This window comes from Centrocercus urophasianus, unplaced genomic scaffold (assembly GCF_019232065.1).
Source record: "Centrocercus urophasianus isolate 14NV4802_14NV808 unplaced genomic scaffold, USGS_Curo_1.0 seq_10, whole genome shotgun sequence".
Classification (NCBI taxonomy): domain Eukaryota; kingdom Metazoa; phylum Chordata; class Aves; order Galliformes; family Phasianidae; genus Centrocercus; species Centrocercus urophasianus.
The window spans coordinates 61,516,709-61,544,220 of NW_024884142.1; the positions used below are offsets into that span (position 1 = coordinate 61,516,709).

A 27,512-nucleotide genomic window follows, 5' to 3' on the forward strand; every position below is an offset into this window, starting at 1 on the left:
AAAATCCAGCCCTCCCTCCAGATGCCCTCAGCATCCCCATGCCACCTTGCCGTCCTGCAGACAGAAGTCACATCCAGGGAGTTGGCTGGCACATCTCTGCATCAGTCAAGACATCTCTGACAGCAGAAATGTATGAGACTTAATTAACTTCCAATGAAAAGTGTAAAAGCAGCAAATAGCTAATACTGAGCACAGCTTAGCCAGAGTAGAGAATTAAGCAAATTATTCTCTGCTGCTTTGTAAATAAACGTAGCCACACCTATGCATGTTCCCACACAGCAATTCAAGCCAATTCATCCTCTGTGTGAAGTTTCACAGCATTGTTTATTCTAGAAAAGAGAAGGCCTTCAAGAGGAGCTGCTTTGCAGCATTCCTGTGTGCACAGCACATAAACCTGGACATTAAATATAGGTTTAAATTATTAAGAATAAATTTAAATTTAAAAATAGGCTAATGCAAACAAACAAAGTTCAGTTAACACTGGAACACAGATAGTTTTAGGAAGCATTTGCTTTAGCAAATGCAACTCATCGTCCCCCTGAACACTGATGCCATGACCTGGTAATTTCACATGGCACCATAGTGCAGCACTACCCAGCCAGGCAATTGCCACCTCTAGCACACAAAGCTCCATGTTAACGTTTTGTTTTGCTTTTTTCTCCCTTCAAAATAGACAAAAACTCAATATAGCACATTAGCTTCTCCCCACAGAGCATCTCAGGTGACAAAATTCACTCAGAAAACAAAACAAAAGCATTATAAAGAAGAATCCTGGGCAGCTCGTGATCACCATATGCCACAATGGGTAAGAAAAACAATAAAAAAGGTAGCTCAGGGAATGAGGAAAAAGGTCCACTTTGCTGAGACCTTCTCAACCAAGTTTTATTTCCCTGAACTTGAATAATCCAGGCAGTAGAGTACAGATTTTTTTTTTTATATATATATAAATATAGATGTACATATATTTATATAAATATAAAAGCACAGCATCCTCCTGTCTCTCCTCCTGATTTATTATGGTTAAAGCTTGTGACAGAGTTGGCTGGGCCCTTCAGAAACAGGCACTCCCCAGTGGTGGCAGTGACCTTGCCTGCGTCCAGAGGCAGACGGCCTTCTTATGAGCTGAGACCAGACACCTTTGTCACCTCTCATCCATAGGCTCCACTACTTTAGACAAATGCTTTCCCACAGACCCATGGGACTCAATAGCCCTCTTGGAGGACTATGTTTCTCAGAGACTTTCTGCTCTCAGAGGATCAGACCTCTGTCAAAGTCAAGCTCACAGCGTGCACTTCTCCTCGAGCGCTGCTGACATTGTTCCAGACAGGGCAGGGGCAAAGTGCAAAAGATTTCTTGAAATCAGAAGGTGTTTCCACCACAGACAGCTTGCTCTCCTTCATGCTGTATAGCATTAATTTCCAGTAAGGTATTATCCATGTGTCTCTGCAGCCTTCAGTCCTCCTGGGGTGAGTGGAGACCAGTAGGTGACCAGCCGAGCACTTCATCGTGACGCTTGTGGGAACTGCTGAGAACATTCAAATCTGACTGCATCTTCTTTACAAAAAGTGCTTTTCTTGAGAAAAAAACAGTGAAAACTATGTTCCTGCAGAACATCTTAAAGACTCTTCTAGGGAGGGATGGATGGAGTGTGTCTACTTTATTTGGCTTTACCTCAGTAAGGAAACAGAGCTACTAGCAAAATTGGCACATCTTTGTGAAGTTGTTAAACTCAAGATTCTGGCTGGAATGTAAAAGAAATGATGGAGGAAAGGTAGATTTTGCCTTATGCTGGACTTCTGCTAGTTCCGGTGATTTCATGTGCAAGGTGTCCAGAAAAGTTATACTAACCAACTAAAGATGAATCTCTCAAATAATAAACTGTGGGTTTCCAAGGAGACCTTGTGGGGCTACTGCTACAATCTGGTTGAGGTAAGTCTTTTCATGCCCCTCCGCTGAGCCAGATTGGAGGACAATACAGGCTCCAGCCTTGGTGCCTGAGGTGTTCGGTTTAAAGCAAAGTAAGTGGCTGCCATTGCACCCTGTACAATAGAAAAAGAGAAAACATTGAGCTAAAATTCATTTCTTAGATGCTTCTTCCCTCTCTTTCCCAGTCCAATCCCCTGGGTGCAGGCCCAATTTCCATTAAGTGACAACAATGATTGCTGGCTGACAGACAGATGTAGTGCCTGATTCAAAGCAGTGGGCAGCAGTACATAGACAGAGTTCATTGTAACGCAGCTGAAAGTTAACAATATCAAGCAGGTGATGAGTCAAAAAGCTTTACTTTTAGTACAGTGCCATACTAAATTACGCCTCTGTGGCAAACTTTTCCCAATTCCTCTCCTTTTTTCCAGAATATTTACAAAAATCCCAGCTCTTTCTGCCAGAAAGGGATAGCTAGGAGTGTAGGACATACCTTCACCAGGTGAACATCCTGTCTGCTAAGTTGATTTTGAGACAGATATTCCCTGTTCACTATCCATGGATGTCTCAACACTTGAACTGCTGTGAGACGCTGATGAGGGTCTACGTGAAGCATCTTAGACACGATATCCTAGATTCAAAAGGAAGAAAACAGTAAGAGGGAAAAAGTAATTAATAAAAGCACAGGATTTAGTAAGATCTTCCCAATGACACAGTCATCACCAGCCTGTAAGAGTGAGAGGAGTCTGCATTTTAGAAATGCTGTATATTTTTCAAATAAAAAGTATAAACTTCAAAATGTTCAGGTGTAACATCCAATTCTCGAATGATAATACAACTGAAAGATAATGTGGAAGGTATTCAGCTTACTGAGTGTTAATAATCATGGTGACTACATAAAGGCGATAAACTCTGTCTAGAGAGGATGCCATCTGGAGATATCCAAGCAAGTTACTAGAATTAATTGCAGTTTTGTGATTGAATATATCATTGTTTTTCCATTCCATAATGCCAGTTGGTAAAAGTGGAATCTGGAGGAATACATAAACTGTGTCAAACTTTCTAATTAATGCCAGACAACTGGAAGCTCAACAGCTTTCCTGCCCATGCACCTATCTCACAGACTAGTGCATAGATTCACACCCAAAAGTCTCAGCATCAGTTTGAATTCCAGATCCTGGGATTTCCAGTCTTTGTGATAGATGTGTGGCCTCAACTGCAGACAGCACAGGAGTTAAAAATGCTAGTTTAAAAACTACCTGCTCAATCTTATGTGACTCTCATATAGACCATGAATTCATGGCACTGACTATCCTGCACTTCTACTCACAGTTCAATTGCGTGACAAAAGAGCTGCATGCTGATTTGAGAGTATTCACAATTGAAGGTGCTGCGTTACGCCTTATTTTAACTAAAATAGCTACTAAAATTCCAAACACTATTTTGCGCAGAGTGGTATGAACATAAATAAGCAAGCTCTTATTCCACAGGGCACTGAGAAATAACCCTTCTGTCCCTCTCTAAGTTGGATACAACTGCAGGCTGCCAGTCCATTTAAGAGGATAGGAAAAAAATTAAGGAAGCGTCCACTGACCTTTGCAGTATCTGATACTGAATCCCAGTTTCCTCCAGTAAGTGCGTATTTGCCACTGCCAATCCTGGCCAGAATCTCCTCTGGGGTGTCATCTGGCCCATTTGCAAAAGGAGTGAACCTATTAAAAATAAAAGTTTAATTTCCAGGTATTTGACTTCTAGGATCTAGTGATAAACACCATAGATTTCAACAGGGATTTTCTTCCAGACTGAACTGCAGACATGGTTGCTTCATTTTCACTCAAAATATGCAGTGCACTGTTTCCTCATATTAAGTTGTTTTGCAGAGGAAAGACATTACATTTTTTATATAAAATTTCTATTATGTTCTCAGTTTTATTGAAGGCAATATACTTTTATAAAATAACACATGCTTTTACTTTTTCTGTATTCATTTTGACTTTGCTTTATTCTTGATAGAGGAACCTAAATAGAGGAATAAAATGTAAAAATAATGAAGGAGAAAAAATAATTTCTGAAATAAAAAAGAAAAAAGAAAAAAAAAAAACCTTTGCAATCTATTCTGCAGTCCTTTGTTAATCATAACACGCAAGATTGCTGGACAAAACAAATTTTATGCAATAGCTGATTTAAAAACTTCCTGATCTAGCCAGTCAGAAATCAGTAGTAAAACATACTCAGCTTTACAAAATCAGTGCCACTGGGCCCAGATATTTTTTCTACACAGACTGACAAGAGATGAATGACAAGATTTTGCAGCTGACTAAAACATACCAGGCCAAAATTTATTCTGTGATTTTAAACAGCTGTCTACTTTTAGAAGAAGGGGTATCTGCGATTTGTATACCTTCCCTTCCATCTGTCTTTGCTGTCGTGGATATACGTCAGTTTGTTTCTTCTGCTGTTAAACAGATACTGGGATTTGGCCTCAGTTTCTTATCCCCTTGTTTTGTAAAAGCACATCCAATTTCTCATGCTGTATTTTGTCATTTCCACCAGTGTTTCAGATTTCACAGAAATTCAGCCCAGAAACATACAGGCTGTTACTCTATTCCCATCAAAGGGACACACTGAGTGTTCAGGACTGGCTGAAACTCCACTCTTGGCGTTAATAGTATCCCAGACCTGTGCTCCAGTCCTTCACTTCATGTCTGAGCCCTCTCTGCTCATAGAAAAGCTGGGAAGAGAATAACATCATGGGTGCAAATAATAGTCAGCTCCTACTGCTTTCCTCTGGTAAGGAAGACAAAAGCATTCACAATACAGTGGTGACACCTCAACTGTGTGATCTGTATTTCGGATTCGAATAAGTTTAGAATCATAGAATCAAAGAATGGCTTAGGTTGGTAGGGACATCAAGGATCATCAAGCTCCAACCCTCCTGCCACATGCAGAGCTACCAACCTCCTTTTCGATGTACTTTTTTTAAGAGTGACATTTTAAAACAAAACATTTTGAATGTATTGTCCTGTTTTTAGCTGAGACAGCCCCGTTATATTTCAGATAATGTTGAGCACAACTGTACTCAGGATCGGAATAGGGCAGGAACTCCTGGCACCTCTTCTATAGTTCACAAAGCAAGTGACACAAATTACAGTGACAGGACCTGTTTGTTTTCTGCATGAACTTAGGAATACAAGTTTCTTGCCACAGCTGAATGATTATGAAGTAGAACTAAATTGCTGTGAGTGGTCACTGGATAAATACACCAATAAATAGGATATATATGCACATGTCATAGCCTGCAGCCAGCAAGAGAAATGAAGTTCGGGGGCTTAACAAATCCAGATTGGATTTGCACACAGTGTTTCCTATTCACTCCAGCACACCTTATGCTTATCCCACACTGCTTATTTTACTCTTTCTCTCAGTCCTTTTGCATCAATACTTAGCCAATCCATTAGTAGGTTTCCTAATCCAAATACCCCCTGAGAAGCTCCTGCTGCCTGTTCCTGTCCTTGCTGGTCTATTTACTTTGCCTCTTCTGCAGCATATTTTTTTGAATAGCATCTGAAAATGAGGTTTTGTTGTTGGTTTTTTTTTTTAGCCTTTTAAATTGCTCAGATACCTCAACAACAACAGCCTTAGGAGAAGAATGAAGCTGAAGAGAATACATGTATTAATAGACACAAATAAATCTCCTCTTACGTGTAAGGTGGCCATGATCTGGCATATACTCCAACATTGCTCTCCCAGTGCAACACTTTCACGCTACTTAAGTGGTCAGTGAACCTTTTAGGACTCAAAGTCTCAGTGAACATTTACAGGCCCAGGATATTAAAATCCTAAGCGGCTCGTAAAGTGTCAAGGATATTCATATGTTTTGGAAAAATTTGTTCCAATTCTAGGTCTCGGCATCTGTTTTCTTGCCTCTTACAACTGAAAATATCTCCTGGAATAGGCCAGGCATTTTGCTGTCTCTATCTTAGACTCCTTTCTGGCTTAATCACTGCTGAAGAATACCCACTGGAGGAAAACCTCTCATCTTACCCTGCCAGCATGGTGTACAACAGGATCCCCAAGCTCCAGATGTCACAGGCTGCATCGTAACCTTGGCGCTTAAGGACCTGTGTGAAGATGGGGGAAAAAATACAAGTTAATCTGATTCCTGAATTTTTGCTTCTGTGTTTCAAAAAGCATTTATCAAAGGTTGTATCAGGCAACATTTCCAGGGCTTGCCCTAACACTTGGCTTGAAGAGGTGTCTGCTCAGGAGCCAGCTGTTGGTAGCAGCACAGAGGGGCTCAGGCCAGGGTTGGTTGGTCAGTGTGCAGGTCCATCTTTACAGGGACTGAGCTGGAGGTGGTGTGTTGGCCTTCAACATCAAAGCAGGGCAACCCTCTCTACTTTTTTCAGCGTTTTAAACATTTCTTGAAGAAAGCTCTAAATACTCTTAAATGTGTCCTCTGATCAGGAAGGTCACTGAGTACACTGCGGACGAATCAAGCATAGGGCTGACTGACAGTGGAAGCATGTCTTAATTTTATTTGGATCTAATACAGCAACTGGATGCTCACTAACTCGTATTTTATATCATACTCATACAGATACATTACAACTGCAAAGAAAGCTAAAAGGTTTATCTTACTTCTAGTGTAAGCAAAGTGGCAGCATTTAGATGGGGATTAAAAACTAATGAGTGAAAACTTTTCCACACAGAGAAAGCAAATTTCATGATACTCAGCAGAGATCTGAGAAGGTTCAGGATTGGTACAGGATGGACAGTTAGACCAGCAAGGATGTAATATGGATTTAATCTATGCAGATGCATAACAGAAGAAATATAAGTTTGAGTCCCTGCAGGTCCAAGTGAAAGTAAAGCCAACAACTGACAAGCACTGCTGCGATCAGGGGAGGAGCTGTGTTTCTCTTTGGCTCAGAAAGACTCATGAGCCACCTCCAGATCTTCTTTGTTCATAAATGCAAACAACCATTCTGTTTACTTAACTTAAGTTCTGACACACAAGAAGAGTTTAGTTCCCTTCTGGTGGATCAGATGCATTATTATTATTATTATTATTATTATTATCATTATAATTTTCAGTTTTTCAGAATTATTTTCAGTTTCAGAAAATGTTGCCTTGACAAATTTTACAAATGATGAGTGGTAAAGCAGCCATCTGCCATGCTGCTAGAACATTTGCCACACTGATATAATATGGAGAAAAAAAACACTTTCTCCTGTGACAAAGCTGGTAAAAATCCTGCTTCTACCTTTCTCTCCCGTGCTTCATGTGTACTCTCAGGCTGTTTAAATTGTTCCTATGGCTTTAGTTTGTGCATTCATTGCTCCTCTACTATGTTAGAATTTATGGGAAAAAAAACCCCAATCTTTTCTATTTGTCAAGCTCAGTTGCTTCTTGCTTTGTATGTGAGACTGAATACCCAACATTTATCCCTTGGTGTAGGCATTCTTGTTGCTTCTTAAGCAGTTACATTTTCATTGCCATCACTGTCTTTCTCAAATAACGAAAGGACAATAGAGTCAAATACAAATGACAGAAAAATTAGGTAGTGATGAAATTTAGAGAAGTAGGCTATTAAGCAAGTATTCACACAGCCCCAAAATGATGGGCGGGAGTTGCTGATAGCTATTGCTGTCATTCAATTTGCAACAACTCTGCAAGACAACAGGGACATTGACTCTGTTCCATTTCCTAAGAAAGCTTTGGTGGCAGATACTTCTCACCTGCAGCAACATCACTCCATGGACAACAATAGCAGACAGTTAGTTAGTGGTGACATTGCTTTTCTAAAATGTCTCTAGCTGACTTTTGCAACTGTTGTAAAAGGAAGAAAATGAAGCTGGCAGGAGCAAGTGCTGGAAATTTTGACCAAAATGGGGCTTTATGAGGGGAGGAGGGGGGAGATCATTGAACAATAACTTGTATCCTAGAAACAAATCTAAGTGAAAGCAAGAAATCTAAGCTTAATGAAAGAGCTTTGCAAAAGTTTCTGCCCACTAATAAGGCTCTGGTTCTAAGAGAAGGCTCTGGAGAGAACTCACTGTGGTCTTCCAGTACTTGAAGGGAGCTTATAAGCAGGAGGGGGACGGACATTTTTCATGGTCTGATTGTGAAAGGACAAGGGGGAATGGCTTCAAACTAAAAGAGGGTAGATTTAGGTTAGATGTTAGGAAGAAATTTTTTACTCAGAGGGTGGTGAGGCACTTGAACAGGTTTCCCAGAGTGATTGTGGATGCCCCATCTCTGTAGGTGTCCAGATTGGATGGGGCCCTGGGCAACCTGATACAGTGGGTAGCAGCCCTGCCCACAGCAGAAGGCTGGAGCTAGATCTTAAAAGTCCTCTCCAACCCAAGCTGTTCTGTGATTCTATGATTCTCTGGTAGACTGCTGGAGAATTTAGGGTCTAGGTCACCTAAAGAATTTGGTGGGATCTGAAATACATTCATGAGCTGCTTTCTAGCTCCACACATGGCAGAATGTTGTGGTGCCCAGAACCAAACTTCAGCTCAATTCATTCAGTTGTGACAGTGACTCAGATACTTCTCTAAATTCCTCCTATTTCTATGCATTTTGATTTACTGAATTAACAATGTTATAAATACAGCCTTTCTCAGTCCTTTTAGTTTGTGCAAGGGCTATGCCGGGGCTCAGTAGGCTGTTCACTCGCTGTTCACTCTCTGCAAACAACATTGCTCACGCTAGGTGGCAGAGTGCTTCTTTCTTTCTGAGAATTTTCAACTTATCCAATATTCTCATCCGAACTACAAATTAAATGTTTCCAACAATAAAGCTAGACTCAAGTAGCAAATATGTCATCAGCCCTCTGCTGCTATCCTTCTGTGTCATCATTCGGTCTGACTTCCTGCCTTCTTTGCATGTTGCAGATGCTGCAGTGGGGCACAGAAAATGCAGAAGCCAGGTCCAGGCTGGAGGCCAGCATTATATCACAAGTAAAATGTAAGTAGTGAGGCCTCTGTGTAAGCTCTCTGGCAGTTCCAGTAACATTTCAGTTAATCTCAGACATTTCCTGCTTTTTAGTTGGACTTGTCTTGCTCATCACAAACCGGGAGTGTGAGTTCTGCCTTCGGTTCAAACCAGAAGGGGCTAAACTGAAACAGCACTGGGCTGATGACATTTGTGATTACAGACACTGAACAAAACAGCCCATCAGGAAAACCACATACACCTATTTTAATCACATCGTATCTTGGAGAAAACCTCAGATGTCTAAATCTTACAAACACAACTAATTTTTTACTTTGAAATTAAACATCTATGGGTGCCACAGATCTTTCGTTACTTATTTTGATACATTTCATATAGCTCATTCCAGTATCTAAAATGAAAAAACATCCAGACAATGATAAAATAACAACCCAATCTGTTTTGGCAGTGGAAGGTTTTTTTACTGAAAAGAAAAATATTTGTTTGAATTTATACTGCCCCTGATAATACTCCCAAATTCTCTTTCTGGTGCTGGATCCTTGTATCTTGTGGCATCATGGAAGGACCATGTACAGGAAGATCATCCCATTTTTTCACTTCTCAGTTGCATCCATGCAGAAGAGCATTGGGTGGAAGACAGTTATGAGGAAGAATAAGAGAGAGGAGCAGCACCCACTGACAATGCAAAACTACCACTCCCTGAATGTGGGGCTTATTTAGCTTGTCTCCATTTTCACATCTGTAAAAATAGGAAAGTAGCCCTCTCCTTCCTCACACAGTTGTTGTTAGCTCTGGTAGTGATGGGAACCTCAACATATTGCAATCAGCAGAAAAGGGCAGGTCAGTTCTGGGTTATTACTTGCATCAAACAGTCTGTTTCTCCATGAGCAGCTGGGCAGGGTATGGTAAGAGAAACGATATAAGAAGCCCAGAGACTTGATGCCACAAAGAAATTTACTCCTTGTTTCCAAAATGAGAGTAAGGACAGACAGGAAGGCCTGGGAGAGAGGAGTTTTGAGATTTATACAATTTTCCTATCTTTATTGTTAGTCCCTGCATCCTCTGAACTTGAAAAGGAGGAGGGATGTTTCAGTGTTCCAGTGAAATCATTGCAAAGCTCCTACCAACTTCACTGTTGTGAAGATTTAATCCATGGGTATTTCTTTTGGGTCTTACTCCTGATATTGAGACTAAAAGCAACTTCCCCGAAAAGACTGACAGGAATAGGAAACTTAGTAATAAAAGCTGTGAAAGTTCCTGTAGCTGTGTGTCTGCCCTGCTCCTCTTTGAAAGGCAATGAGAAAAGGGTGAGAGGGACAGAAGACTTCTTTCTATGCCATATGTGTCAGCCACAGCTTTGAAACGTGATCCTACCTCAGGGGCGACAAAGTTGGCGGTGTAGCAGGGAGTCATGAGCAGCCCATTCTCTGCTCTCAGTTGCTTGGCAAAGCCAAAGTCACAGATCCTGATGGAGTCTGGGTTTCCTGACTCATCCATGTAGAGGATATTACTTGGCTTCAAATCTCGGTGAACCACCTTAATGAGAAAGCAGTGAATAATGAGTAAGGAGAGGAGGAGCACACAGGATTGGCTACCATGTCTGGTTTGTTGTTTGAGTAAGTCAAGAGCTTGTACCCAAGGTGTTTCCGTTTTGGAGAAAAGCTGCATAAAAACCTCAGGTAAATAAAGGAGAAAAAAAAAAAAAGTTTAAAATCTGTTAAAACAAAAATGAGTATGTTTTGCAACCTCTGCTGAAATATGATGGAACCAGCTGTTCTAAGGAGGGGCAACCTTCTTGAAAGCAGTCAAAGGGGCTGCTGTACAAACACACTGGTGTCAGGGTCTCTCAGATAGCCCTGAAATATTCAGCTAGAAAAGTCACAGTGAAATCCTGCCATTGGAGGAAAGCATCTTCTTGTGACTTAGAAGTGGCTAACGTTCGAAAAGAAAGGCTATTTTTCACAAAAATCTTCCCTGTAGGCAACCAATGCTGCATATTTTACAACAGGTACTGCATTTCTATGGTGGGGAAACAACTTTTACTGATTATACAACTGGAAAACTATCATGAATACATACTGGTCCAAGCACAAAATATGCCTGCTTTAACCATGAAAGGAAAAAGAATCAAATATTTGACCAGTTATGCAAACTGTTTGTCCTTGAAAAGTGGAAAAGGAGAGGAAGCTTGGACTTTAAATCAGCTCTTCAACAGCATGTCAGGAAACTTTCTCATCAGCTGCTCAAACTGTCACTTCAATTTGGAAGCTGAGCATTTATTTTTTCCACCTGTCTCAGATAGATTTCTACCTGACTCAGATGTTCTATTGGAAAATCTGATAAAAGATACTGCAATAATTACAGCAATAAACAGAAAGGAATAGCAGTAAATAATTACTATGTCAGAAAGATACCTGAAAATCATTATAGTTCAGGGATGAAAATACCACTTTGATGTACTCTAGTTCACATGCAAAATGGCTAGAAAGGCTACAATCCTTTTTTACATCTCAAATACAATTCTAAATGTGGAAAAAGAATGAAACATAACTTCACTGAACTCTGTTTTTTGGGGAAAAAAAATACGTTTGTATTTTAGAGAAGGAGAATCACAACCATGTGCTTTTTCAAAATGTTGGAGTTTACAGAAGTTGCTGCAGAGAAGCAAAAATGTAATGCTTACCCCCTGTGAGTGCAGGTAGTCCACAGTCCTGGTGATAGTGCACAGCACAGCGCTGGCCTCTCGCTCTGAAAAACACTTCTGCTGAAGAATGCGGTCCAGGAGCTCTCCTCCCCGCATCAACTCCATCACCAGGTACACATATTTCCCATCATCATAGACCTGTGAGAGTAATATAATAAGCATATATTTTGGACTCAAGCTTCATCTAACTTGGTGAAGATCTGCTCTTTAATCAGCCTAGCGGCTTGAACGTAAGATGTTGGAAGAAGAAAATGTCAGCTAATGCATGGGAAATGTGCTTGTTATGCTTAACATCAGAAAAGACAACTTCATAAAACAACTTCATCGTCACTTTTTTCTCGTGTCTGCAGCAACTTGTTGATTTGTCCATGCAGAAACTCAGCCTTCCTGATCTGCTATCATGTCGGCAGAGTAGACCAAACTGCTAAAAGCAGCACAACTTCACACAGCCTGAAATGTCTCCTGGCTCTCACCCAAGCTTCCTTCCCTGTAATGTTCTCTTTCCCGTTTTACAGAGTAATGTTTGCCATTTTAAATACCAATATTTCCCTTTGAGTCATGATCAGCTAAATGAGCTGTATTATACTGTTGGCCAAGACCAGCTTCCAATGATGTCATAGAGCTTTTATTTGCAGTTCTGGTGAGTATATTGGCGTGAGCTGTATCATGTACTTATTTTCAATGTCAATTGAAAGGGGGAAAAGACATTTCTTTGTCTAAGTTGGAAGATGTCCATTTTCATGTCATAATCCCTTATCTAGGTTGAAATAATAGACAGTGTTACAGTCAATGCCAAGTGCTTTTGGAAAGGAATATAATTTCTCTTTCACACAGTTTTAAGACACTTTAATATTTAGGAATTGGATGAGATTTTCTTGGGGTATGTGATCAGAAAATGTAGACTTCTGTAAGGTGTGAACCATAATGAGATACTGGCTGGAAAATTACTGGAAAGTACTGCAAAACCAGGTGTATTTTGTTGTTCTCCAGCATGGTGCACCTTTGATTTTTTCCACAGTTGATTAGACAAGACTTGGAGAGTGTACAACCTGACTTGTTTTTCCATTTGTTAGCCAATAATTTGTTAATGCCATCTTTTTTTCCTTGACTTCAATGTGTCTTGTTTTAACTCCAAACTTAAATTAGAGAATTTTCCAGATAAGAGGTGAGCCTGATCATAAAGTGAAAATTATTTAATATTGTAGTGCTCAGTGAGTACTCACATCTTTAAGAGTAATGATGTTTGGATGCTGTCCATATCGCAAGAGAATCTCTATTTCTTCAGAGGGGTCTCTCTTGCTCTTGTCAATTATCTGGAATAAATAAAGCATTGAGTGGTAAAATACCAGCTAGTAGCATAAAGAGCAGAACCAAATTTAATATCTAGAATTCTTTCACTTATGATTTTTCTGGTAAAGTCCAGCTCAAAAATCTAAAAATGATATTTGAAAAGTCATGATTGTCAGACGAAGTCCCTGATGACTGGAAGAAAAGACAGTATCACACCCACTTTTAAGAAGGGTAGAAAGAATGACCCAAGAAATTACTAACTTGCCAGCCTCAACTCTGTGCTAGAGAAAATCACAGAACAGACTTTCCTGTGCTAAGACACATGGAAGACAGGGCTTTGAAACAAGATAACCAGCACAGTTTCATCAAGGGCAAGTCCTGCCTGACCAACCTAGTGGCTGCCTATGATAGCATAATTGCCTTGATGGACAAGGGAAGAGCCACCGATGTCATCTGTCTCTTCAGTAAGGCCTTTGACATGAACCCCCATAAAATCCTTCTCTCCAAATTGGAAAGATATGGATTTGACAAGTGGACTGCTTGATGGATGAGGATCTGGTTGCAAGAGCGCACCCAAAGAATGAAGGTAAATGGCTCAATGTCCGGATGGAGATCAGTGATGAGTGGTGTCCATTAGGGGGCAGTTCTGGGACTGATGCTCTTTAATGTCTTCATCAGTGACTTCAACAGTGGGACATGAATACACCTCCATCAAGTTTGCAGATGATACCAAGCTGTGTAGCGCAGTTGACACACCTGAGGGATGGAATGCCTAGGTTCAGAGAGACCTAGACAGGCTTGAGCAGTGGGACCATGAGAACCTCACGAGGTTTAACAAAGCCAAGTGCAAGGCCTTGTAGCTGGGTAATGGTAACCCCTACTATCAGTAAAAGCTAGGGGATGGAAGGACTTAGCATAGATCCACCAAAAATTCTCAATTCCCAATCTTGCCCACTCAAGAGAACTGATTAGTGATTCTCTTTTACACATGTGATAACTACAAACAAACAAACAAACAAAAAAAAAACCTGCAAAATAACCCAAAGAAGATACACTTCAAAATTGAAATGTAACTTCACAGGGAGTAGCAAAAAATTTGTTCTACTAGGAACTCATTAGGAGCGAAATACTTTGGTAAGAATTTCTTATTTCTAGAAAACAGCAGCAGTGCGCTCTAATAATAGGTTTACGGAAGAATAATGGGTGGTATTATTAAGATATTCGTAATTCCATTATTGGACGTGAAGGCTTCCAACCTTAAATGTGATTAGCTCTTTGTAAGAACTCAGCACAGAGCACAGATTCAGTGCTGTTTGAAGGGAAATGTCTTTTTAAAAACCTCTTTTGTTGATGGAGATAAATGCTTGTCTGTTTTTGCATGCATTCTCATTATTTAATTATGGTGATTCACATTTAAGTACACATGTAAAATTTAGTGCATCAGTCATATTAGTGCATACATCAGAGGTTTTGTATTCCTCATGATTGACATGCATTTGTACAGATAATGATGATGGTGGTTGCCTGTGGTTCCAGTATGCATCTGAAGCCATATGAGTGATTTGATTCTGCCCGAACAGCAGTGTGACAAGTTCAAGTGCAACAGGGAGCTAATGCAGGGAAACGGCAGTTGTCCACCTTTGAATAAATGAAGGTAAAAATCCAACAACAGCAGAGAGGAGAAAATCCTACTAGACTTCTCCTTAGAATAATGTTGTTCTTCTAGTTCATTACAGACATTCTCAAAAACCCAATGAAATCCCTCGTAAATAAAACTATAGTGGCCGAACGTGTCCCACTCAACCAATAACTAGCATATAAAAAGATACTCGGGACCACTTTTTTGGCTGGAGCAAAGTAATATAGCCCTTGTCAAATTAATGGAGTTACATAAATGTGTGCTCGTTAAGATCTACCTGCCTCCTACAAACCAGCAGAACAGCAAGTATTACTGCTACTGTGGGAAGCACTGTTACCACCATAGTGCTGCAGCAAATGATACATTCTCGGTTGTTTTTCCTGTGAAAGAAGGTATCTAGGGCTGTGAAAAACTTTAAGCAGCTATTAATAATGCAAGAATATAACTACGTACATATTGCCTAAAAAAAAATCCAAACCAAAATTAGTCCTAGCTATTGAAATAAAACTCATAACCTGAAGCAATCTGCTAGTGTTTTAGTGGCAACAGCAGCAGACAATATGCAATACTTCTCAATCCCAACATGCTTTATAAATTTTCATCTCAAAACAGCCCTGTTAAATACACAGAACTTTTACTTCAGTATGTGCAGAAGCTGTGACTACATGGACAAGCTGCTCAGAGAACCCAACCCACCACTGCAGAGCCCCCATGGGGCAGACCCTCAGCTCTCTCCGCAGCCCTGTGACACCGTGCAGTCAGGATGGTTGCCACCACTTCACCATTTTACAATTGGCTAGAAAGGGGAAGGCTTTAGTGGGAATGGAATGATGTCACTCAAATGACACATGTACTTCACTTATGTGACATTCACATAAAACCAGAACACTGAGTGCCATCCAGCCAAGGAAACGAGGCATGTGACACTCTCACTCCATTATTGCTCAGACTACTCATTACACTAAAATCTCAATGACTGACACTGATCCTGTCTTCTTGGTAATGACCACTCCCATTTACCCAGATGGTTATTTGAAGGAGCTTCAGTGTGAGTAGGAGCCATAGTCAGCACGAAGGGGCATAGGCCTGAGATGTTCCAAAGTCTTTGTGATGTTTATCCATGTGCACATCTGTACGTCAGTGCCAAAAAAATGAAGCAGCCTTTACAGTAACTTGAGAAGTGTTCATTAAGGCAGACCTCCTGATTGTCAGAGAAGGTGAGGGATGCACCACAAAGTCCAGCAGCTGCTGAACTTCCCCCTGGGAACAAACTGAGATCTATGCTCACCAGTCCCTCCTGGCTCCCAGGGCTCTGCTGCCATGGGGTTGGTCCCAATCTCCTTTCCAGTAGGCTTTCATCCACAGCAAACTACTACCATAACAGGCACAAACCAGGCACTTTGCTTTTCTCTCCACTTTCCACTTCGTTAATGGACCTTCCTCTTGCTCCTTCTCTGGAGTTTGATTAATCCCTCATTTTTAAAGGCCAGTTCTAACATCAGTCCCTAAGTATGGAGAGGTTTTAGCTCTGCCCACAGAATCATCCAGTGGAGACTGTGTGGACCAGACCTCAGCATAGGTAGCACTTTAGGTCCATTTGATGTGGCCATGATCTTCAAATGCAATCTGACACAACATCTGTCAGAGATACACTTTCAGAACAGCCTTTGGCAGGTACTCTGTTCCAATAAAGGCCAGAAACTGTGAGTTGTGTTCCACCTGTACACTGAAGGCTGAAATGCTAGGGAAAAAAAAATGCATGAAATGTTATGGGTATAGATACAAACACTGCTGTACTCCCACTGAACTCTTAATCACATGATTAAAAGCTAAGCTATTTCACTTGTAAAATTTCTTGTGACAAAGAGTATTTCCCAGTCTGGCCTCTCTTTGTTTCCCCTGAGACACTGCATGAAGGCAGCCTCTTTCCTATTCTTCTCTTATGGTGGACCACAAACCTGCAACTCCTTGCACAAGGAACGATCTTCCTTGAGGAAAGTCATCGTGATTTGAATTCAACTAAATACATACCCTCCATTACAGACTTCAGGGAAGGTTTTCTCTGCTTCCAGCCCTGTGGTAATATGCAATGCTGCTGTTTTTCTATTCCACTCTGTAGATGTATGGGGAAGAAAACCAACTGGGAAAGACATCATAACATATAAATAATTTAACTGAAAATGTAACAGAAGTTCTATTGTACCTTGGAATAAAAGAGCTATGAAGTAGAGAGGTTTATTGTTGTCCTTTAGAAAAATAAGAAACTGAATTTTCCAGATGTACTGGGCACTCAATTGCCTACAAACACTGTAATAACTCTGGAGGAAACAATTTCAGAGTAAAATGAGCTCGACACATGCAAAACTATCCTTCGTTCAGCTTGTTCTAATAGTGATTTTTTTGTGTTATTCCTTAGCTAATTAATTCTTTGTCTATTTTACTGACTGGTTGAAAGAAAAGTTGTATTTTCTTCTGTGGAATTTAGGGTAAAAACCTCATGATATTTTAAAATGAGTCAAGCTCTATCAAGGGTTAATACTAAACTTCCTCTCTTAAAGGAGAAAGGACCAAGAGATAATATTTTCAAAATCCTATTGAATATGTCTGGCCAGTTTTCACGAGTGCTGTCGCAAATCCTCTGCATGGAAAAAAAAAACCAAAAAAAAAACCCCACCTGATTCTTCCTTACTGATGGATCTTCAATGTCCTTAGCTTTGCCAGGTGTATGGCTGAACACAAAAAAAAGCAGCAATACAGTTTTGTGCGAGTGGGTCACGCCTCACTGAAAATGAGTGAGTACAAAATATACAGTAACTATACAGACAGTATATATTTGCTGTCTGCAGTTTTGTGGAGGTATTTTTGTGTCTTTGTACAGATGAATTTCTTCTTCTGGAGCTAGCTATGCCATTAGCAGATGTTACAGTCTTCAGCTGTCTGATACCACCCACCAGGTGAGATCTATAGCCTTCATAGCCCTGCCAAAGAAATGGTATGTGTGAGCGCTCCCTAATCTGCTTTGGGCAGAATTAACCTCGTTAATGCAAATTGCCTTTATTAAACAGCTGAAATTAACCTGGATGACCTTGTGCGAGGAGGATGACTGTTTTTACATGAAGTTCTCCATCACTACACTTGAGATATTGGAAAAAGGCAAGAGGTAGGAGGTGACAATTTAACTGCCTCTGCTGTCTGGAAAATGAATAAACTAAAAGAAAAGGTAAGAGAAAGGCAGCTGAGTGAGAATGAAGACTGAAAAGAAACATGAAATGCAGTGATGGGAACAGCTCTGACACTGGCCTTAGGAGAGAGGATGGGCTCTGGCCAGGATAAGCTGGAGCGAGAAGCAAGGAAACTGCTTGCTGCTGTTTGAGTCTTAATGTGCTGGGGAAAAAGGTCTTTATACATCTTTAATGAACAAACAACTGCATTAAAACATTTGCTTGGCTCTCACTTCTTCCTCTTAAGAAATGTGGGACATAAATGCTCTACTTAGTCATGTCAATCAAAATGGGCAATCTTCCTCAATTTCCCTGGGAAAATCAAGCTAAATGTGCCAATACTGGCACTGTGGTTTAAGCCTGTGACTGTTTGGAGCCACTACCATGGGCTCCAAAAAATAAGAAATCGGTTTTAACTTATTTATTCCACTGGCAAACTTCCACTTGCAGTGGGATCAACCACAATCAACAATAATCGGGAAGCATTAAAGGTACAACCTGCAGCACAGGCATAAATTAAAAAGAGGTTGTGGGGCTTCGATGGAACAGATTTTCTGGGTTGTGCTGCATGGGAATAAGGTGTAACTCTCCTGGATTGCCTTTTTTGACCTCAGTCCCAAACAGGACTGGTGCTTGTCTCTTCTTCAGTGCCTCACATGACCTTTCCTGGCAGCTGAAACTGAGACACAGGAATATGAACTGGGAAAGCTGAGCCATGGGCACAGTCCTAGCCTGGTGCTCTGGTTCCAGCAGCAGAGTCCAGCAGGTCAGGCCAGAGACCTGAGCACTACAACACCTCGAGCAGCCACAGCTGAGGCTGCCAGTGCATTTAGGAAGCAGGATGACTGAAAGCATCTTTTGATCAGCATGAAGACTGTGCAAAAAGCAAAGAGGAGAAAGAGGGCTTTGTACACTTTCTAAAGATGCTTTATTTTCTACTACCTATCTTGAATTTTTCTCTATAGCCTGTCTGCAATGTAAGTATGAGTTAATCATCTTTAAGAAGAGATTGATATAACAGAGTGATGGTGTGATGCAATGCTCTCTGTAAGAATCCTTTTTTTTTTTTTTTTTCCCTCTGGGAGGAGAGATGACCACAGGATTTCTACACTGTATCTATGGGCTGAATTCCAAATCTGAAACTCAGGGTACCAGTAGTGAGTGGAACTATAGATGGGATATTCATCTTTTCTACAGAAAGGTGGCATTACAACACAGACATTTTAAATTGACAGTTTCATCTCCAGCATTAATTCCAACAAAAGTGTTGCAGAGATGGAGTTCTGAAGTTTTGTGAGCTGGAAAATGAACAGGTTTCAATTTCAGTAATATTTTCTTCTAAAAATAAGTCCTCTTCATGCCAAGCATCTGTTTTAATTTGGTCCCTTTTTTGATGTCAAATTACTAAAGCTGGAGGAAAATCACTGCAGAAAGGCTAACATTATTTAACAGGCCATGGTATAATTTTACATTTAACATGTCTCCAAGGAAAGCTATTCCAAGCCTAATAGTTTCTGAGGGACTCTTTGCTGTGCTATTAGTTTTGATTAGCTCCAGAGTTCCACTTTCCTCCATCCTTGCTTAAATCTTTCAGAAAAATAATGAAGAAAAAAAGAAATGGGCCTAATTAGCACTACTTTTCTGAAGTAACATTGGCCATCGGATCAAGATGTGTAGGTGAGGCATTAAGATTTCTGAATGCAGGGCATGCCCATTGCTGACTTAGCACTCCCAAGCTGTCGACTGCAACTTTAGTACTTATTAATTACAGCCTATGCAGTTGCACACATTTTCTAAGCAACACAAACACTAACAAAATTTGTTTCAACAGCACCCATGAAGCAGAAAACTCATTTCAGAGAGAAACCTGCAATTTTAGAGGCAGAATGGCTGAGTGTGAAAAGCTGTTTTAGCCTGCTCTGCACAGCCCTACCACACGTCCGTGGATCAAACTGATGAGTTTTCAGTTTGTGAGATGATTGCAGCACTACTCCCACCTTCTCTGACAAAAAGCTTCAGGGGTGAAAACCATGGTGTCATATTCGGATGTTACAAAAGGGGAAGATTATTACATCAGTATGGAAGACAAATACAAGAAACAGTTTAAATGGCCCCAAAAGAGAAACAGAGCTGCGAAGAACTAAATGCTGTCCAAAATGCTTAGATGTTTGGCAAGCAATCTAGAGACAAGAAATATGATACTGCTAAACTGCAGGAAAGCTGCTGCAGGACCCTGTGTCTCAGAAAAGATCCAGTTAGCACTGAAAAACAGCATCATTCTTGAGAAGCTCAGCTCAGCAATGTCGAGGAGAGGGGAACTGTGACCTTTGTGACTGAATGGGAGGGAGGCTGTAATATCTGTATGCTGGAGGGGCTGCACAGCCACTGTATATCTCAGATTTGCCCTGAAGCACAAGTTCAAGTGCTGGTCTGCCCACTCTTCTATATTTCTGTCTGCCTCCTCTGCTTATTTGTTGAGACTTATGCAACACCTTGATCCCATTTAGCCAATTGTCACCATCCAGCAATGGCTCTTGCTGTTACAAACAAGTTCACTCATTGTAAAAGTGCTCAGGGTGCTCCTGGCTCTTTGCCCTGCTCTCCTCTAAGCCCTTCAAGCATAGCCCTACACTCTTTGCTGGTCCATCCCTTCAAAAGATGTAACTGAAGGGTCTTGTCTATTTGAGATGTGCTTCTATGAAGAGCTGACTTACAGTGAGAGTACTCAGCAGAAACCTGAGCACACTAAATTAAACAAGAGAAAAGTGAGGCTGAATGAAGCTTGGCAGGCATCTGACTGAACTCAAATCTTACAAAATGACAACAGCATTGAATATGCTCTATTGTCTCTTGCTATGGTGAGCATGTACACCATAACATTCTGCATGGAAGTCAAGAATTTGAAGTTACTCAAAATGAAACAACTTGGAAAGCCTTCAAATACATACATTCACAGAACAGATGCAAGACCCTCGCAGAAAAATTTCTCCACTGCACTCCTTTGCTATTCCATCCATTTTACTGTGATCAGTTTTCTCTCTCCAACACATAATGAAGACACTGTCTCACTGCTGTCTGTAAGCACTCTTCCCATAGATTTCTATTTGCAGTCTGAAGCTTTACATGCTGGTTCTTTTGCAAAGTGCCAGATGAGCACCCCTCTGGAAAACTGCCCTCCCTGTGCAAATCCAAAGCAACACAGAGATTTATGCCTAAAATAATCTCTGAAATCTGTACCTCCCACATGATACTCTATATCCTATTGAGTCTGTTGCCACATTACCAGCTTAAATATCCGTTAAACAGTGAAAATAATCTCTGCTGAAGACTCTGAATAACAAGATTTCACAAATCTCAGCTTCATACGCTGAAGTTCATTAGCTTCATAATTGTTCTCTCTAATTTATCAAGGTAAGAAATAATCTTATAATTCTGACCCACATTCTGTAAGGCTACAACTCCACTAATATCAGATCTAATTTCTTTCCATGGGAGGGGGAGAACACCTCAACCATCACTTTAAGAGTGTATTAGCAACTGCTCTCACCATCAGACTATTTTCCTGTTTCCTATTTTCCTATTTTTTCTTTTTTAGCTTCAAGACGTTCTATCTTGTCATGTTGCCTATAGCAGCTGAGTTTTTATCTATCAATTATATCATCTTACAGATATTAGCAGAATTTGATCACATCAGGCTGCCCATCTTCAATCTTATACACTTTTGTAACTCTCTTGGATACTCTCTTGCAATTAGTGCATATATTTTACCACTTGTTTTTTCAGATTTTCTCTCCTTTGTTTATAATTTTCTTTAAACCATGGATACTGAAATATCTCTAACTTAACTTTTTTTCAGTATTCATGCTCTCTACATTTAGCACTAACCTCCTGACACAGGTATAATAAAAGCTATGGGAAAATCACTATTATGGAACCTCCTGCCTTCTGACAAGCACATCCAACGACACCAACCACCTAAAAACAAGCAAACTAAGACTATGAACATCAGTGGATGGGGAAAATGAAATTTACACGAAACATTAAACAACTCTGTAATTAATTCATCTGGTGATTGTCACTGCTACTAGCACATAAGTAGAGGTATGTAGGAAATCTAACTACACAGGACTGCTAAAAACAGCTCTCAGGAGTTAGTGTCTTCTGTTTATTGACAGCATGTTGGCATCACTTCTACAGTTACCAGTGGAGAAGTGCATTTTCATAGCTCTTTAAATCGAACCTTCTCACCAGTCTGCCCATACCAAAACATACTGAGATAAATGCACTTTCGATGCTTAGTAATTACCAGAATTATATATGAACTGTAGGATTTACTAGATCTCCAGCATAACCTAACCTGTGTATCCTAGATGCAGACACAGACAGTAAAATCTAGCCTTGCTCACAGCTGGGAACATTTGGAACCAAATAGTTTGTTAGTGCATTACAGAGATAGGGAAAAAAAAAATCATGAAATTCACACATGTTCAAGATCCAAATTCCACTGCAGTATTGTCATCTGCAAAACTGAACTTGTCTTTTGGGACTATCTCTGCTGTATGCTTTGTTTCCTCAGGGGAGAAGGAAGAGTGTAACCTGTCCTTTTACCCAGTCATTTTCCCTGGCTCCAACAGCATAGGAGAACTAAAAATCTATAAGATTTAACCAGGTAGATAGTCTTTTGACACAGAGAAGAAAGCAGTTGCGTTCAAGCTGTTGAATCTGGCCCTTGTCCCACCCAACTCTGCAGTGTTTGGTACAGATAATGTAACAGGGGTAGAATAGGCCATACCAGCAGCAGTTTTTACTTAGGCTATTATCTTCCAGTAACTTCTCCTGGAGAGGGGAGAAGTCAATCTAAATAAATAGGGAAACCCTGAGATGCCATCAGTTTTTTTTGCAAACTTCATCTGGCTTCAGTAAGAAGCATATTTGAAAATCCAGCTTGAAAGCTTCAATAGAAGTAGAGATCCAAATTTGAAATCAGTGCAATGATTTTAAATGAAGCAAAAAACTTTTGACATACACTAATTGCATCAGATCTCTGGCAGGTTTCGAAAAATCAAATACATCCAAAACTCACAGATCTCCTGTTTTCCAAATGAGAGCTTTTGGAGAATGTATACAGGTTTCTATCGCAGCCTTTTTTCCATGCACAGAAATCCCTCCCATGTGCTCTAGAATCAATCTTCTTATAAACTGACTTACTTTCTCTAGATAGTAGATAGTGATGCAATTGAAATAGGTTAATCTGATTTTCTTTGCCTTCTGATTTGTACCCATTTGATGCTTGTAATTCTGATTGACACTCACAGTTCCCTTTGTTATTAAACATCATCCTATTGTAGTGAGGATGATCGATATTTGAGCAGAAGAATCTGAAACATTAGAGATTCATCATAAGAGAAACACTTTTTTTTTTTTTTTTTTTCCCCCCAGTTTTCTTCTGTATAACAGAGTTTTATAAAACTTTCCGAAGAATGAGCAATATTTATGTATTTCTTAACTTTATATTCCCAACTTTCCCTTGGGAACAGGATGGCAAAAAAAAGCCTAGGTGTAACATTTTGGAAGTACTTCAGAGTATGTATCTGCAGTAGAATATTACACAAAGGTTTGCTAAGCCTAAATCTACCTACACTGACCCAGGCCTGTTCCACTACTTTCAGGTTAGGCTTAGTGTGAACAAAATCTGGCAGCATAATATTGAAATGCTTTCAGTAGTACAGACGTTTTAAGTCTCAATTCTTAAACCTTATATTTAGGATCCTCTATTTAGGGCAGGTCTTGAATAGACATAGAGTTTGTTATTAACATTTCATTCTTACAAACGGCTTGGAAGAAAAATCTCTTCTGCAAGTTCAATGATTGGACTTATGAAGGTATCTCAGAGCCCAGAGGTGCAGACAGGTTCTGGAGGGATTTTCAAAAGTCCATCAGTGAGTGATGTGCCTCATTTCACTGAACACTGGAAAGAGTTAAATTACAGATCTGTTTGAGTGCTTTTATCATGTCAACAAAGAGCATCTCTGCATTGCTAGATCTCTAATTATCTCTATAAGATAGTCTCCAATTAGTTGCAGATGGCCAGCAAAAGCGAAAGGAATGAAATGTTTCTGACAAATACACGCTGCTTCTGGGTTAGGAAAGGTTTTGTTTTTCTGTGTGGATTTTCTGGCAGTAGCTCTGACTCATGTAACTCTGGCTCAGTACTCTGTTGTCTCAGTATGGCTCTACAAAGTGATAGTAAATAAGGCCTGGTGAGCGGCAGACTCCATGGAGGGATTATTTACATGATGACATTACAAACCCCTTTCCACAGTGATGCCATCACGTCATTTCCTTAACTCCTTCATTATTGTCAGTATCCTTTGGGGAGATAGGATGATGCTCTCTGACGTGTCAGCAATCAGCCTTTATTAGGGAGCTTTTAATGACGTGTTACCAGACAAATGGGGAAACTGCCTATCTTATGAATGATCACTGCAGATATTTTTTCCTGAGAAAATTATGCTTACTGAAAGAAATCAAAAGAATCTAATTACAGTGATTTTTATAGAGAGAGTTAAAAGATGCATGTCAAAAGGGACTGATACATAATTAAGATAATGTCAGTTGCAATTCCCAAACTATCTAATTACTTGAAATGATTGGCATTGTGCAATCTTTATGAAAGCGAGCTACTTTGATAACAAAATGATACAACCTTGATATCAAATAAAGGAAAAAAAATAGACAGGATAATAAAACCAATATATTTGCAGGAATAATAATCAAGTAGGGACCAGTCAATATGCTGGAAAGACAGTACAAACAGAAACCCACTAGCCGCCTCCAACTCAAAGTCTGTGCTACATGTTTGAGTCACTCTGACAGTTTGACTCACTCTGACAGTCTGGAAACTGACATGCAAAGTAAGTTGCCTAAGCTGGTGGTCAAAATCAAGACCTATAATAACAAGATAATAACAAGAAAGCAGCAAGAACTGAAGGAAGAAAGGAATAAAAAGAGTAAATTAATAGAAATGGAAGGGATCATAAGCCTTGCAATAGAAGTGCTAGACTCTTCTGAGGCATTGGATTTTTCCATGTGTTGAGTTTTCTCTAGATTCTCATAGGCATTCCAAACCCATAACTGCTAAGTAAGTGCTAGACCGTCTTGGATTCAGGCACTCAGACATCTTTGAGGATAAAGGTCTTTGTATTTCAGTTTCTTGTTGACTGTATTACACTCATAAAAATGTTAGCAATTTTTGATATATATAAAATATTAAAACAATTAATTTAACTCCCATTTTATTCACCACAGATGTCATTTATTTCTACAAGACCTATAGCTACTACAGCACAATGTCGTCTGTTGAAAATTAACAGGTAGTTTTTCCTCTCATTAAAAATGACAATCCTATCATGTCCCTGTGCCCAAGACCTGCTTGTAGGGCTGTGCTCCTAATTATGATACAGCTGTTGTTTGAATGACATCAACAAATTGTGAATTATTAATGGGCCCCAGAGTTTTGTGGACACTACTTGGAGACACCAAAACTTTCATGGACTTCAATGGATACTGAATGATCACCCATTTTGTAAAAGAAAATAAGACTGAGTAAATACTTCATTATTACTCTATTGACTACCTGTAACTCGTTTATCTTATGACCTGCAGTGTGGATCACTTCAAACTCAGTTTCTTATTTAGTTGCAGAGATATACAAGCTAAGTTTTTCTACAAACTTTGAAATACAAAAAATAATCCACCAATACTTTATTTGGTGAGATTGGTCTTTTTTCTTAGGTAACTAGCGATAGGATCAGAGGTGGCCTCAAGTTGTGCCAGGAGAGATTCAGGAAAAATTTGTTCTCTGAAAGAGTGTTGAGGTATTAGAACAGGCTGCCCAAGGAGGTGGTGGAGTCACTGTCCCTGGAGGCGTTCAGGAACTGTGGAGATGTGGCACTGAGGGACACGGTTAGTGGGCATGGGGGATGGGCTGGCGGTTGGACTTGGTGAACTTAGAGATCTCTTATCTTAATGATTCTATGTTTACTGCAAGTTTAGTAAATACGTCTCTTTGTGCACTGATTCCAAAAATTACTTTTTTGTCCTCTGCTCATTTAAGCAATCTGTTTCCCTGAGATCTTGCAAAATTAAAGGATCTGACTTGTCTGTATCTTGCCAAATTCATTAAACCCATTTAATCCAATCTTATCACTTTTTGGTACAAGAACGAAATCACTAAATAATTTTCTAGCATATGTGTTGCCGTACGTGCCCGTTCCGCTTTCCCAGGAGACCGCAGCTTGGCCAATTACTGAGGTGACACCAATATGATGAGCAGTAAAATGGCGTTTATTGCACGTATCAACTACCTTATATAGCCTAATTACTTCGTCTACGCCCCTAGGGGCCCACATCACACATCAATCATTAGAGCAGGGAGGGAGCTTAGCACATCGGACCCCGCGGGGGGGTCTCGCAATTTCGCAGTTGCTGACAACACATATGAACATTTTAATTACTACTCCTTTCCACCAAAGAAAATTTAATTTTTGTAACTTTTTACCTGAGAAGTACGTTGATTTCTTGACACATGCACTAAACTTTTTTTGCCCCCTGCAAAAGCTACATGCTAGTAACCAATAGCACTTAACTAAGTTTAAACTTAGCTCTCTGTGCTCTTCCAAAGCAGTTCTACTGGGCAGCCATTCTTTCCAACTGTAACAAATTCCCTCATACATGCATTCTTGCAGCTTCCTGGCTGTTGGCTGCTGTGACATATGGGATTGCTAAAGCAAGTTTGAAATTCACTGATTTGTCTTTAACATTCAACTGAATTCTACCAAATCTGTATTTTGAATCTCCACTGAAGCCTGTCATTTGTGCCTTTGTGTAGTATGCTGGTGCTGAACATCAAGGAGAGATAAATAAATCTGATGATTTGTAAGTGACCGTGCTTTTCACTAACAAATCTCTCTTATTACAGTAAGAACTATCAAAACTAAATTTAAGAAGAATAAAATGTTATTTTGCAATCATAGAGTATTCAATTTTGCAATCATTTTGTTATTTTGTTTGTTTAGGATGAGTCAATCATAAATTTGATCATAGTTGATCATCTGCTAAAAATCGTATCTAGATTGTGAAAAGAGCAAGGCTGAAGTAAGTGGGATTTCAATGCAAGACTGTAAAGCTTTTTTTAATCCTGTAATTTTACTTTATTAAAGTATGAGAAATAACGAGGCTTATCATGAAACTTGTCATCTTTTGAAAGTAAAAAACAACCAGCAAGACCAAAAAAAATAAGCCAACACTGTAAGACTGATCACACTTCTGCACAGACTGGCAGAGAAGTCTCAACCACACGTCTGGCATCAGCCAGGTGACTTTCTTACCTTCACCGCAAACTCTGTTTCTGTTGCTTTATGAACACACCTCTTGCACACTGAATAGGAGCCAATTCCTATGTCCTCCTTGATCTCATATCCATCTGTAAAGTGAATATTGTTTCCATGTAATTGCTGTAGAGAAAGACAAAATAAACAAGGTAATCAGGACAGGGGTACATAAATGCAGGGACTAGCCTAGTTGTTCACAGAGTGTTTGATCTCATCTTCTGCACAGCTGGTGTGTTCTAAGTCTAGTTAAAAAATATCTGAAGCTGTTTATCTAAACAAGTGTGTCCCAGCCCTTTTTACCTTTTTCTCAGTCTGTAAGAGGGAGTTTTCCATTTAGAAGTAATAGGAGAAAAAGGGAGTGATTTTGTAAACTATTTAT

General features: G+C 39.9%; 1 protein-coding gene across 1 annotated transcript in view; it reads right to left on the reverse strand.

Moving 5' to 3' along the window:
* Window positions 1-305: 305 nt before the first annotated feature.
* RPS6KA2 (ribosomal protein S6 kinase A2) overlaps window positions 306-27,512 on the reverse strand; it is a 156,965-nt gene continuing 129,758 nt past the window's right edge. The window contains exons 14-21 of the mRNA XM_042826906.1: window positions 27,131-27,256; window positions 12,815-12,904; window positions 11,571-11,729; window positions 10,262-10,423; window positions 5,968-6,044; window positions 3,518-3,635; window positions 2,417-2,554; window positions 306-2,039 (exon numbers count right to left, since the gene is read on the reverse strand). Coding sequence (XP_042682840.1) covers window positions 1,914-2,039; window positions 2,417-2,554; window positions 3,518-3,635; window positions 5,968-6,044; window positions 10,262-10,423; window positions 11,571-11,729; window positions 12,815-12,904; window positions 27,131-27,256 — 996 coding nt within the window. The 3' untranslated portion in view covers window positions 306-1,913. The remainder of the gene's footprint in view (window positions 2,040-2,416; window positions 2,555-3,517; window positions 3,636-5,967; window positions 6,045-10,261; window positions 10,424-11,570; window positions 11,730-12,814; window positions 12,905-27,130; window positions 27,257-27,512) is intronic.